This window comes from Abramis brama, assembly GCF_963993115.1.
Source record: "Abramis brama genome assembly, chromosome: 6".
In the NCBI taxonomy this organism is placed as follows: Eukaryota; Metazoa; Chordata; class Actinopteri; order Cypriniformes; family Leuciscidae; genus Abramis; species Abramis brama.
The window spans coordinates 44,376,936-44,391,648 of record NC_139968.1 but is presented as its reverse complement, the minus strand read 5'-3'; the positions used below and the strand labels follow the sequence as shown (position 1 = coordinate 44,391,648).

General features: G+C 41.9%; 1 protein-coding gene across 3 annotated transcripts; it reads left to right on the top strand.

Annotated features, from left to right (window-relative positions):
- The first annotated feature begins 3,776 nt into the window (after window positions 1-3,776).
- On the top strand, window positions 3,777-14,713 carry LOC311084630 (uncharacterized protein). Of its 3 annotated transcripts, XM_084116810.1 has the most exons (4): window positions 3,777-3,928; window positions 13,345-13,671; window positions 13,870-14,157; window positions 14,357-14,713. In XM_084116810.1, exons 1-4 carry the CDS (start codon window positions 3,871-3,873, stop codon window positions 14,371-14,373), a joined length of 690 nt encoding a protein of 229 aa, XP_083972936.1. In that variant the 5' UTR covers window positions 3,777-3,870; the 3' UTR covers window positions 14,374-14,713. The 3 variants fall into 3 exon arrangements, with proteins under 3 accessions (XP_083972936.1, XP_083972934.1, XP_083972935.1); XM_084116808.1 differs by lacking the exons at window positions 13,345-13,671; window positions 13,870-14,157; window positions 14,357-14,713 and adding an exon at window positions 4,555-9,624 and having other exon boundaries at window positions 3,789-3,928; XM_084116809.1 differs by lacking the exons at window positions 13,345-13,671; window positions 13,870-14,157; window positions 14,357-14,713 and adding an exon at window positions 4,262-9,624 and having other exon boundaries at window positions 3,789-3,928.

Here is a 14,713-nt window from a genome sequence, read left to right as displayed (position 1 = left end):
AAACATGAGTTCACAGTGGGACCTTTGTACCAGTCGCACTGAGACATTTCAAATGATACCAAAAAATGTAAAATACTGTATAATAATTGTTCAGATTAAAGCATATAGATTTTTGGGTGAATTCATGTAGGGATGGGTCAAGGGAATGACGTGTAAATTGGGAGGTGATCGTGTCTCGAATGGGGATGGTAATATAGCAAGAGAGTTCAAATGTTAATGTCCTTTGTTTTCTCAGAGAGTAGCCCTCTCTTCCAGTTCTTCCAGTTTCTCAGTCTTACAGTCCCATGGCCCGAAATCACCACAGACCATGAGTGTTCACTCATGGTTTTTAACAAACAACGGTCTCGAAATTGCTGCCAATAAGCTGAATTGATCACCATTATTTACCTCACATGTATCTTATGTATCATGTATGCTTTATATAACCTGTGGAGTTCTTTCTGTGTTTAACATTTAACATTTATAAACAATCTTGATATAAAGTAGATTTGTGTAGGATGCACCTTATTTAAACTACGGAAGTTGGTTTCTTAAAGCGTTTAACTAAACTCTTAGAAGTTTGGACTCACGCGATCATGTGGACATTATGCTAATTACATGCAAGAACAGGAGAACAGGGCGTAGGACCAAGACAATATCTGATTAGCTGACACCCTCGGAAGGATGGGTCTGATGGATGCGCTTATAACCCAATGACAAGCAGTTTTGCTTTGCTTTTTGCCTTGCTTTTGCAGTGACTTTTGCTTTTGCTTTGATTTGTGCTGACTTTTCCATCGTCCAGCTTGCACGTTAAACTTCACCGAAGAAAACCCTCTCAGAGTCACTAGGACTATTTTAACGATGCTTTTACTAACTTTTCTGGGCCGGCAAGTTTTGATCCCATAGAAGCCTATGAAGGAGTGATTCAGCTCTCAGATTTCATCAAAAATATCTTAATTTGTGTTCCGAAGATGAACGAAAGCCTTACGGGGTTGGAACAACATGAGGGTGATTAGTGATTACTGACAGAATTTTCATTTTTATTTTTAACCTTTAATAATACCAGCTGATAGGGCTCTCTGTATATTTACAGCATTATGTAAGATGTATTTTTTCTTCAGAAAAACTAGCATGTAGGCTATCTACTGTAGCCTACCTAATATTTATCCAAATGAGTCAATATTGAATCAAGATTGAAATCAAATCTCAAGAATTGAATTGAAATCGTGAAAATTGTTAAGCAATAATACAAACAGTAGCCTACCAGTCATTGTACCATGTAAACATTGTAACATGTTGTGTAACTAAACTTAATACAATTCTGTTTAGTTACCAAATGTTTTGACTATCATAATTACACCTATTGTGATGCAAGTTGTTTTTATTTACACCCCCCCCCCCCAATCCAGCCATTTCTCTTGTGCAATTAAAATATCGTGATAATACCGTATACCGCGATAAAAGCTCAATCAATTAATCGCAGCATGAAATTTTGATACCAGCACATGCATAATCACTACAGTATAAATACATTGTTGATTTCTAAATTCAATAATTGGCTTTTATATGGCCACTGTACTGAAGCCAGAGCAAATTTAATAAAGTATTATCTGAAAATATATTTGCTTTCCATTAAGTTACTTTTATTTTTGCCTCTTACAACCTGTTTGCTGATCGCCTGAACTTTGCCTGTTCCTGGTTTTGAGTTTGAAAACATAAGAACAGCAAAAGCTTGTTGATTTTCATGATGTAAAAGAGGAGTTTAAACTGTGATAGAGGTCAGGGGGAGGATTCACACACAACCAGGTAAATATCACAGTTCAGTCGTCTTTCAGATCAATCTGAGTGTGCATCTATCAAATCTATCGTGGGCTTTTCAGTGAACTAATGAAGAAAATGTTTCTCAAAACACAGAAAACACAGATGTAAGAAATACTGTCATGTCGATTTGAAACTGGCCTTCTTCACCTTTATTCTCTTGAGATGCTATGCTATCATGTTAGAGGCCCATTTCATAAACTGTAAACCTTTCTACTCGCCACAGTAGTTTTCCTCTTTTATCCTCGTGAATGTGTACATCCCTCCAGACGCGTGTGTGAGCGCGGCGCTACAACAGCTGGCTGAACAAATAGCTGAAACGGAACAAAGGTACCCAGACTCTCTTTTAATTATTCTTGGGGATTTTAACAAAGCAAATCTCTCCAGTGAACTGCCACAATACAGACAGCACGTTACATGTCCCACCAGAGACAGTAATATACTGGACCACTGTTACATCACAATAAAGAAAGCATCCACGAGCCTTCTTCAGCATCTCCCTAAATACTCAGACCAAGGCAGGAACCTCTTTTCAAATGTAAACATGAGTTCACAGTGGGACCTTTGTACCAGTCGCACTGAGACATTTCAAATGATACCAAAAATGTAAAATACTGTATGATAATTGTTCAGATTAAAGCATATAGTTTTTGGGTGAATTCATGTAGGGATGGGTCAAGGGAATGATGTGTAAATTGGGAGGTGATCAACTCAAGTGTGATCGTTTCTCGAATGGGGATGGTAATATAGCAAGAGAGTTCAAATGTTAATGTCCTTTGTTTTCTCAGAGAGTAGCCCTCTCTTCTAGTTCTTCCAGTTTCTCAGTCTTACAGTCCCATGGCCCGAAATCACCATGTGTTCCCATGTGTTCACTCATGGTTTTTAACAAACAACGGTCTCAAAATTGCTGCCAATAAGCTGAATTGATCACCATTATTGACCTCACATGTATTTTATGTATCATGTATGCTTTATATAACCTGTGGAGTTCTTTCTGTGTGTTTAACATTTATTACAGCTAAATCCCTATTACCTCAACTATGGGAAATATGTTATTTGGTACCTACTTGATGGGTAAATGATTTCTAGAATCTTGATACAAAGTAGATTTGTGTAGGATGCGCCATATTTAAACTACGAAAGTTGGTTTCTTAAAGCGTTTAACTAAACTCTTAGAAGTTTGGGCTCACGCAATCATGTGGACATTATGCTAATTGCATGCAAGAAAAGGAGAACAGGGCGTAGGACCAAGACAATATCTGATTAGCTGACACCCTCGGTAGGACGGGTCCGATGGATGCGCTATAAACCCAATGACAAGCAGTTTTGCTTTGCTTTTTGCCTTGCTTTTGCAGTGACTTTTGCTTTTGCTTTGATTTGTGCTGAGTTTTCCATCGTCCAGCTTGCATGTTAAACTTCCCCGAAGAAAACCCTCTCAGAGTCGCTCCAGCAGCTCATCCAGACTCAGAGGAAACTCACAGTGCGTCCCAATTTGCATACTATCCGTCCTAAATAGTATTCGAAAATAGAACTAGTACGTCCCAAATCGTAGTATGTTGAAATGAGTATTCCGAAGCTACCCGGATGGTCTACTTTTTCCGGTTAGAATCTGAGGTGCAGATCCGTGAACACTCTAATGGATAATATTGTTTACAACCCATTGCGCGTTGAACAAGGATTCGATTAGAACTACAAACACAAGTAAAAAGTGTTGAAAAACTACAGACATGGAGGAGTCCGGCGGTTATGTAGAGAGGTTCAGATAAAGGGGTTTGAGTGATTAATTATCAGAGGTAATGAAAATATATTTGCTTTCCATTAAGTTACTTTTATTTTTGCCTCTTACAACCTGTTTGCTGATCGCCTGAACTTTGCCTGTTCCTGGTTTTGAGTTTGAAAACATAAGAACAGCAAAAGCTTGTTGATTTTCATGATGTAAAAGAGGAGTTTAAACTGTGATAGAGGTCAGGGGGAGGATTCACACACAACCAGATAAATATCACAGTTCAGTCATCTTTCAGATCAATCTGAGTGTGCATCTATCAAATCTATCGTGGGCTTTTCAGTGAACTAATGAAGAAAATGTTTCTCAGATTAGTTTTGCTCTGTTTCTGTTTTTGGCATCTGGATGGTGAGTTTTAAATGTGCTTTTATAGCTTCAGTTGTTTCTGTTCTGGTTACATTAGTCAGAGAGGATTACCATTCACTGTTATTCTCATATAGGAATAATTGAACTGTGATTTTACTGTGAGATCAAGTTTAAATTCAGGTGTTGTGCTGAATTCTGTGACGCAACGAATTATGTGACCATAGAAGATGCTGTATCTAGCTAATCCTAACCCTACCCTCAATACATTATGTGTATAGTCACGTAATTCGGTGGGTCACAGAATTCGGCACAACACCTGTCTAAACTCCTATGTGAGTAAAAGTCTCTCATTTCTTCTTTCCTTTTTTTATTTAGGTATTGGTCCATATAAAACTGTGTTTGTAGTGCTGCAGAATATTATTCACTTCACATTTAAATAATTGAAAGTGTTTTAGTGAAGCTTCATCAAACAAACATCAAGTGATTTTAAAAGCTTTAATCTGTGAAAAACTCTATTCTTCAAGAGTGTTTGGTCTTGAAGTGAAGAAAGGGAAAGAAGGAAACTCAGTCACACTAAACTCTGATCTTACTGAAATGAAGGATGATGATCTGATTCAGTGGATGTTTGGATCCACTGTAATAGCTGAAATCAATAAATTGTTCGACAGAATCACTGTATATGATGATGCTCTTGATGGGAGATTCAGAGACAGACTGAAGCTGGACATTCAAACTGGATCTCTGACCATCACAAACATCAGACCTGAAGATGATGGATTTTACGAAGTAAAGATCAACGGACACAGTAAAACTAGGGAACTCGCACTGCGTCGTTGAAAACGACACTTTGGGGACGCTCCCTTAGCGTGCGCCTCTGAAGTATGAATGAAACGAATCCAATCCTGATTGGTGTTGCGTCATGACGTAACATGTGACGGCATAACCGGATGCATAAAAGTGACGCTGGCACACACACACATTAGCTTTTGCTCTTCAGCAAGCGTTCTCTGTGAAACTGTCTGTCTTATTTGGTGTTGTTTGTCTGTTGAAATCCACTATATTATGCGAGTGGAAGATACACTAAGTGTGTGCACCCCTGCCCTATATTTCTCACGGGTGGGGACACGCATCAGTTGTGTGTACACTGTTTAGGAGCGTTTGGCTATTTTTTCTGATAAAGGCCAGGCTCGCGATCCCCGCGGTTCGGGTCCCGCGTCCGTTGAGGCGGCGCGGCGGCTTAGATCGTGGGGATCGCAGAAGGATCTCGCGGATGAGAACGAGACTGCCGAGGCACTTTCTCGTTCATCATCCGCAGATTCTATAACGCTCACTCACGACGCAGAAGCCCGCGATGTGGTTTCTTCTGCCCGTGACGAGTGCCCGATGCTCGAGCTATCTGCTTCTGAGGAAGTGGATGTGCTCAGCATCGGGATCGAGGAACATGAGTCACACTCGCCTGTGTTGTTTGTAACCCAAAAATAAGAATTGTCCCACTGCATTGCAATACAGAATCTATAGTAGATAATAACAATAAGATTTTGTGTGGGTGCGAGGCAGGGTGCTGGCTGCGTGTTCATTGAGAAATATCTTGACGCACACAGCCGTGCGTTTCGGGTGTTTCAGCCTCGCGCCCGTTGACTTTCTTCTCGAGAGATGAAAGCCAAATATATTGTGAACGACTCGAATCTCGCGTTTGCCGAGGCAGTTCGTAGATTGCGAGTCTGCAATAAAAGGGACACACGCGATCTGTGAAATAATACTGTTTGGGTGCGAGGCATTCACAATCAGCTCCTGAGGGTGCTGGCAGTGTTCATTGAGAAATATCTCGGGTGCGCGTGCTAAATTCCGTGCGCTGTTGGATGTTTCAACCTCGCACCTGATGACTTTCTTCCCGAGGGATGAAAGCCAAATATTATAACGGCTCGAATCTCGCGTTTGCCGAGGCAGCGTGTAGATTACGAGACCGTATAAATAAATATTAAAACAGTATTGTCTGGTGATTATGGCTGCATTTAATTCTATGAATTAAAATGATGGAATTGAAATGATGGAATATATTATCTGACTTTAAGAAGTTAGATATTTTAATTCAGCCTACCATCTAGACCGTGTTTCACTTATCCAGTGTTTTTGGCTGCATTTAATTCTGAGGAATTAAAATGATGAGCAGCGAACGTCGAAAATCATTTTAGATTTTTTCCCTGCCGGTCCTCCGCATCAGGGTATCGAAAACGAGACGAAGATGGCTGTCCCCCCCTAGGAGGGACGAGCGAGAATCGCTCCTCTGTGGAGCCCTCAAGAAATCGATGTTTGTATCCAGCGTCAACTGCGCTTCGGGACGCATCGGTTTTCAGCGAATGCACGCTGTAGTGCCCGCCCAAAAAGGCTTGCGGCCAGGCAGTGTTCCTGTCCGCATATCGGAAACTGTTTTCGATTATTCCCTGCCGGTCCTCTGCTTCAGGGTGTCGAGAACGAAACCGAAAGAGCAGGAAATCGATGTCTGTATCCTGCCGTAAAGTGCGCTTCAGGCCACATCGCTTTCCAGCGAACACACACCGTGGCGTTCGCCCCAAAAGCTTGCAACAGGGCACCGACTATGGTCACAAATCTTTCTCAACTTTTTCCTGTCGGTCTTCCGCTTCAGGAGGTCGAGAATAGTGCTTGAAAATCACCCGAGGTCAGTCTCGAGGGGCTGGTTCCCTTAGTAGATTTTGTAGAAGAATGGCAACGCCTTCCGAATATATCTATATGGGTCCTGAATATTATAAAATATGGTTACAGACTGCAGTGGTTCCAGAACAGGCTCGGGTTATATGGAACAAGAGGTACAAACCCTACTGGTCAAAGGGGCCATAGAAATTGTTCCCCTACCAGACAGGGAGTCCGGGTTTTTACAGCCGGTACTTTATAGTTCCAAAGAAGGATGGCGAGCTGAGGCCGATTTTAGATTTGAGGCAGTTGAATCGTTCTCTGAGGAGATTCAGGTTCAAGATGCTCACTATTCCCATCATCGTGAATCAAATCAGATCTGAGGATTGGTTTGTCACGATAGATCTAAAAGACGCCTATTTTCATGTCTCCATCCTTCCATGTCACAGGAGGTTCCTGAGGTTCGCTTTCGGGGGTGAAGCGTACCAATATCGGGTTCTTCCGTTCGGCCTAGCATTCTCTCCCCGCACGTTCACTAAGTGTATGGATGCAACTCTGGCTCCACTGAGGCTTCAGGGCATCCGTATTCTGAATTATATCGATGACTGGCTCATATTGGCCCAGTCTCGAGAAATGGCAGTTCGGCATCGAGATGTCGTCTGAGACTCAACACTAAGAAAAGTGTGTTAGAACCAGCTCAGAAAACTACTTTTCTGGACGTGGTATGGAATTCGGTTACGATGCAGGCACGTATGTCTCCCGCACGTATCGAATCCATCCTGACCATGGTGTCAGGGATAAAGCTAGGCCAGGCCATCACTGTAAAGCAATTTCAAAGACTGCTGGGCCTCATGGCAGTGGCATCCAACATAATTCCTTTGGGCCTTCTTCACATGAAGCCCCTTCAGTGGTGGCTCAAAGCCAAGGGGTTTTTCCCCCAAGGGGAATCCATTCCGTATAATAAAGGTTACGCGCAGATGCCTTCGTTCCCTATTAATATGGAAGAATCCTTGGTTCTTGTCCCAAGGGCCAGTATTAGGGGCGTCATGTCGCCGGAAAACCGTTTCGACAGACGCTTCCATCACTGGCTGGGGCGCGGTTATCGCCCGCTTTGCCAGGGGTCTGTGGCAGGACCATCATCATTCTTGGCATATAAATTGCCTAGAAATGTTGGCTGTGTTCAGGGCTCTGAGGAGCTTCCTCCCAGACATCAAAGGTTACCACGTCTTGATACGTTCGGACAATACATCAGTGGTAGCGTATCTGAACTGACAAGGGGGACTCAGATCGCGCCCTCTATCCAGATTGGCGCATCAAATTATTTTATGGTCCCAAGGGAAAATATTATCTATAAGAGCAATACATGTCCCGGGGGTTCAGAATCAGGGAGCAGACATCCTGTCGAGGCAGGGGCTGAGGCCCGGGGAATGGAGACTCCATCCAGAGGTGGTGAAGCTGATATGGCAGAGGTTTGGACCATTGGAAGTGGAGCTGTTTGCGTCTCGAGGGACGTCCCACTGTCCACTTTGGTTCTCCCTCACTCATCCAGCCCCACAGGGGTTGGATGCCATGGTACAGGCCTGGCCGAGGCTTCGCCTGTACGCTTTCCCCCGATCGCTCTGCTCCCGGGAGTCCTGGAGAGGGTCCGTCAGGAGGGCATCAGTCTTCTTCTGGTAGCCCCGTTTTGGCCGGCCCGAGTATGGTTTTCGGACTTAATTTCACTCCTGATAGCTCCGCCATGGCAGATTCCTCTGAGGAGGGATCTGTTGTCTCAGGCGGAGGGCAGTATATTCCATCCTCGCCCAGAGCTGTGGAAATTATGGGTCTGGCCTCTGAGGGGGCTCAGTACCTAGATGCTGTTCTATCATTTGGGGTGCACGGAACCATACTTATCTCTAGGGTTCCGTCTACTAGGAGATTATATGGCCTTAAGTGGAATGTTTTTCCACTTGGTATAGAGAACATGAGTTAGGCCCAGTTAACTGCCCAGTGGCTTCAGTTCTGGAGTTTCTTCAAGATCGTTCTCTGCGAATCTCTCCCCGTCCACATGTATGGTGCACATGGATGCCATTGCGGCGTTCCATGCACCACTGAATATTGGGCCTTTTGGGGAGGCACCAACTGGTCATACTATTTCTCCTTGGTACATAGAAGATGAGACTGACAGTCAGGTCCAGGGTTCCTTCCTGGTATCTGGCGGTGGTTCTCGAAGGCCTATCCCTGGCTCCCTTCGAATCCCTTCAGTCGGCTTTGCCTAGGACCTCACGTTCAAGATAGCCTTTCTCTTAGCTACTTCTTATAAGGAGACTGGGAGATCTCCAAGCCCTGGCATTAGTACCAGCTTGCTTGGGGTTTGCCCCCGGCGGAGTTAAGGCCATCTTGCATCCGAGACCCAGCTATGTGCCTTAAGTGCAATCTAACATGGCTAGGTCCATGGTCCTGCAAGCATTTCATCCTCCACCACATGTGTCGGCAGAAGAGAAGAGGTTCCTTGCTCTGCCAGTCAGAGTTCCAAGTATTACCTTGAGAGGTCCTCTTCTTGGAGGAGGTCGGACTTACTGCAGTGTGTTTTGGATCACCTAATAGGGGCTCCCGGCTAAACAAACCATAAGTAGGCCTACAAGGTGCGCAATTTGCCTTCACCTTTGGCCGTAAGGGCTCATTCTACTAGAGGCATGGTGTCCTCTAGAGCCCTCCTCTCGGGAGTGCCCCTCCAGGAGATCTGTGAGGCAGCCGGTTGGGCTACCCCGCACATTTTATCAGGTTTTATAGTCTGCACCTCCCTAGTACGCCTGGTGCACGTATGCTCTAGTCCTAGCTGAGTGTCTGAGATCAGTTTCACTCTAGGGCAGGCCTTTTTCGGTGTGTGGCCTAGTGGGCATTCGTTCCCCAAAGTGTCGTTTTCAACGACGCAGTGCGAGTTCCCTAACGAAAGGGAACGTCTCGGGTTACGACTGTAACCCTTGTTCCCTGAGGAGGGAACGAGACACTGCGTCGTCTTGCCACGCCCCTCGATGCCTAGGAGCGGCTTGCTTCATCGCGAGGCTAATGTGTGTGTGTGCCAGCGTCACTTTTATGCATCCGGTTATGCCGTCACATGTTATGTCATGACGCAACACCAATCAGGATTGGATTAGTTTCATTCATACTTCAGAAGCGCACGCTAAGGGAGCGTCCCCAAAGTGTCGTTTTCAACGACGCAGTGTCTCGTTCCCTCCTCAGGGAACAAGGGTTACAGTCGCAACCCGAGATGTTTCTGTCTCTCTGTCTTACGTGAGTTAAATATTTGTTTTACCCATTTTATTTTTTAATCACCAGATACAATATTTATTTACCCACACACCATTTTGCTCCTTTTGTGTCTGCTCTGTTGTTTTATATTATTCATTTCTATTTTACGATCTCTGACCATCACAAACATCACAATGCAACATGCTGGACGTTATAAACTACAGAAATCTATGTTATCATCCAAATTAATTAGAGTTGATGTCTATGGTGAGTAGAGATCATTTGTCCTGTTCTTCAAATATTCTTTTTTTCTTTTTCCTCAAGTTTTTATTTATTTTTATTAACAGAATAAGAAAAAAACCCATAATATATGAAAAAAACAACCCCAACCCCATGTAACAGACCATTAACCAAAAAAAAACATTAGTAATATTATATTTGCGTGTACATTCAGAACAATTCTTAAGCAGTAGTGTTCTCCACAAAGTTTAGAAAAGGTTGCCAAGTGGTATTGAATCTCGTATTTGAGCATCTGCGCTTTTCCAATTGTATGTTATACATTACATCTTTAATCCAGTGTCCATATGTTGGAGATGAAGAGTCTTTCCATTTGTACAAAATTAGCCTCCTGGCAAGAAGTGAACAGAAAGCAATAACATCAGACTGGGATCTGCTTAGATTATAATCTTGACTAACTGCTCCAAATATTGCTGTAAACTTGGCTAGAGCAATGAATTTACCAAACATTTTAGAAAAGGTCAAAAAATTTAACCCCAGAATTCTAGCAATTTCAGACATGACCAAAACATATGATTTAAAGTGGCAGGGCTTGTTTACATCGGTCACATGCAGGGTCTGCATCACTTTTAATCTTACTCTTAATCTGTCTTTAGACCAATGAAGATGATGTACAATTTTATACTGAACAATCGTGTGTCTGAGACTAATAGAAGACGAATGTATTCTCCGGGTTGCTTCCTGCCATACATCATCTGAAATTTGATCCCCCATTTCTTTTTCCCATTTTCATTTTAAAGATTCGAAGGCAGTCAGATTGTGTAGCTTGAGTCGTCCATAGACTTTGCTTTTGGTCTGCTTTGCTTATTACTCCACACCTGTGCTCAAGAATAGAATCAATGAGAGATCGAGGGGGACAACAGGAAACGGTTTGAATTCGATGACACAAAGCCTCTAAGCTGTAGATACCTATAAAAGTGTGTGTTATGAATAGCAAATTTCTGGACTAACTGTTCAGAGGTGGCAAATGTGTCATCCAAATCCAGATCATGCAATGACCTAATGCCATATATCAAATGCTGCATCTGTCATAGAGTAAATATGTGGTTCTGTACTACAGGTGAGGCAAGCGGAAGATTGTTAAGTGCAAAATTACGTCTGAACTGGTACCAAATTTTGATAGAATGTAGCACAACTGGGGAGAGTGCAAAGTTAGATAAAGCTTAGAACATAATACAGACAGAGGGTTATATTGAATAGATCTCTATCTCTGTCCAGTTGGCTTTCTCATCTTCCCCCAACAAGTATAGAATTGCCCTGATAGCAGGGCCTTTGTTATATTTTATCCATAACCCTAGGACGTTTTTTTATTCCAAATGAAACTTAGAATTTGAGTATTTGAAATTACAAAAAAAAAAAAAAAGATTTTGTGAGAAAATGGGCAAACATTGGAAAATATTTAAAAACTTGGGTAAAACAGTCATCTTCATGATGTTAATCCTTCCACCTAGGGAAAGATACAAGGAGTCCCATCTTTCAAAATCAAAAGAGCTTGTCTTAAAAGTTCTTTTAAAAGTTGATAAACTTCCAAATGGATTTATATTGAAAAATGTCTGCATCTTCGGTTACATTCCGGTTTCGTCCCCAACGACGATTTACTTCTTAATGTGCGCCATGGCTTTATCCGGGTCCAGGAATTCTCTTTCCGCGCCATAGTGAGTGATCCGTAATCGGAAACAGTAAGCCATATCTAACACCTCTTTGCTCTCGTAAAAGTTTCCTGATGTCCGTGAATGCGGCCTGTGCTTTAGCAACACTGGCAGTATAATCCGGGAATATTGCGATGGAACCGCCATTAAACTGCATGACTGCGTGCTTGACGCAGGATGTTGACACAATCCTGATAGTAGTGTAGCTTTTCTACAATCACCCATGGCTTTCCTCCTGGGGTCAGTGGTCTTAGACTGCGATGCGAACGGTCTACCAGAACTTCTTTATCCAGTTTCAGCACCTCGGATAGTAATTTAGAGACTGACTCAGTGGAAGCTGATCCCTGTCCCTCCGCGACATCCATGATTCGGATATGGCACCTCCGCATCCTCCCCCCTCCATGTCCTCGGATTTGTCTCGTAGGTCTTTCAGTTCGGTCTTTAAAGTACTCACCACGGCTTGTAGTTCGTTCACTTCATCCGTCCACGTTGCCATACTGCCTTCCATATCTTTAACGGTAGCCTTCATTTGTTCAATGTCAGTCCACATTAGCGTCGCATTGTTGGCTATTTCCGTTCTGACAGCTTGTCGAGAGAGTTCTTAAGTTCAGTCCTTCTTGGGGCTTCTTTGACCGATACAACCCTCTAATGTCAGAATGTTTATTTTTAAACCACAACCTTCTAAAATGATATATTTAACGATATCTTTAGCATTTCTCATCCAAACAACGTCAAACTTGGCACTGCACTTACTCATGCCCGTAGCAAGACACCTGTCGAGTTTGAAATCCATCGGACTAACGGTTTGAGAGATATGCGGTTAACAGACATACACACACACACACACACACACAGACAGACAGACAGACACACAGACAGACATCCATTCATAAAAAAACGGCCTCTGCTCTCCTTTCCACAGTCGCAGCGTTAGCATTAGCCGTTACGCATTTTGGCTAAAGATTTCATGCTTGCCTTCTAGTGGCTTTTCCTGCATCTGCCATGTTAAACAAGTACTGAATGAATGACAGACAGGGTCCCTGCTGTTGCGCAAGGCAAATAAGAGATAAATAATAATGACATCTAGTGGAAAAGATTAACTTCAATCAGATAATGTTCAGTGTTTGCGAAAATAAATACGGAAAAAAGATTGTTTCGTGGATTTTGAGAATCGATACTGAATTGACCACATTTTAAAAAACGATTAATCGAAAAATATTTATTTTGCCCAGCCCTAGTATTTATCAATGCAACATGGCGCTAAAACTTATAACTACTTTCCTCAAGCTCCATTTCCAAGATTGGCATGCCAAGTTGGTCTCTTCTCTCTTGCCATGACCGTGTCCATATTCTCCTCTTTCGCTTCACATAAAAACCACAATTGCCAAAGTGTGATTCATCTTGCTCGATTGTTTTACCATTAGCGCATGTTGATGATGTTTTATTATTCTATATTAACTTGCATCGTAGCCTACAAATCAATAGGTGGTCATCATCATACAGTCTACATTCATGTCGTACCCAAGTTTAGTAGATTTATGTCGTACAGCGTGATTTGTAATGATCTTATAGTATTGCCGAAATCGCAGTCTGTAGCAGGCATTAATCTTTGACAAACTCTGTGTTCTTCAGGTGTGAAGGAAGAAGATGAAAAAGACGAGCAAGTAACTGTGAAGGAGGGAGATTCCATCACTCTAAACTCTGGTCTTACTGAAATGACAAAAGATGATGTCCTTGAGTGGAAGTTTTATTCTGAAGAAATATATTCAATAGCTAAAATCAATAATTTGGCTGGCAGCATCACTGTATATGATGGTCCTGATGAGAGATTCAGAGGCAGACTGAATGTGGACAATCAAACTGGATCTCTGACCATCACAAACGTCAGAAATGAACACACTGGATATTATAAACTACAGACCAAAAGTGTGAGCAAGAGATTCATTCTCATTGTCCATGGTGAGTTAAATGTCAGTTTCACCTGTTTTATATTTGATATTTATTTCAGCACAGAGATACAATTATTAATCCAAACACGATTTTGCTTTTTTGTGTGTGTCCATTCTCATATATTAATTCAAATTCAAATTATGAACGCTCAAACTATCGTTTTCTGTTTTAAACGTTTCTGTTTGTTCTGTGTGTTTGGTGATACAGATGACATATCAGTGAAGGAGGGAGATTCAGCCACTCTAAACTCTGGTTATACTGAATTGGAGAGTGATGAATTGATTCTGTGGAGTTTTTATTTTGAAGATAGAATGGTAGGAGTGGCTCATTCCACCATTATATATAAAAGAGCTGCTGGTGGAAGATTTAGAGACAGAGCAAAGGTGGACGAAAAAACTGGATCTCTGACCATCACAAACACCACAACTGAACATGCTGGAAATTACTTACTACAGACCAGTCATGGGTTCAGGAGTTTCAATCTTACTGTCTACGGTGAGTTAAATATCAGTTTCACCTATTTTATTTATTGCAGCTTTAAAGTAGATCTAAAGAAGTATCTTATTTAGATGTCGTTTTATCCTTAAAATTATTACTGGTAAAGCCAGATTTATTTTTAACTCTCTATCTATCAGTTAATGAAGACAGTACGTTTATTTATTGAGCTCTTCTGTTTGATGTTTTTATTCCTCAGACTCTGTGAAGCTGTAATCCGATTGGTCCTCTCTGCTCTGGTGGGCGTGGCTACTGTCATTGCTCTGGTTTGTGAGATCAGATCCAGAAGAGCTGAACGAAATCAAGCACGTTAACCTCATAACTATTTCAATCTTTTATTAATCAGCTTTATTTTGTGGTGTTGGTTTATCACACTCAAACTTGATTCATAGGTTTTCATAATGAAAAATTCATAATGATTCACTTTGATTTCTAATGAAATTGTAATAAATAAAGTGTTGTAATGTGTTGTAAAGTAGTAAATAATGTGTTGTAAATTAGTAAATAATGTGTTGTATTAAATAATGTGTAGTAATTAAATAATAATTAAACTGCA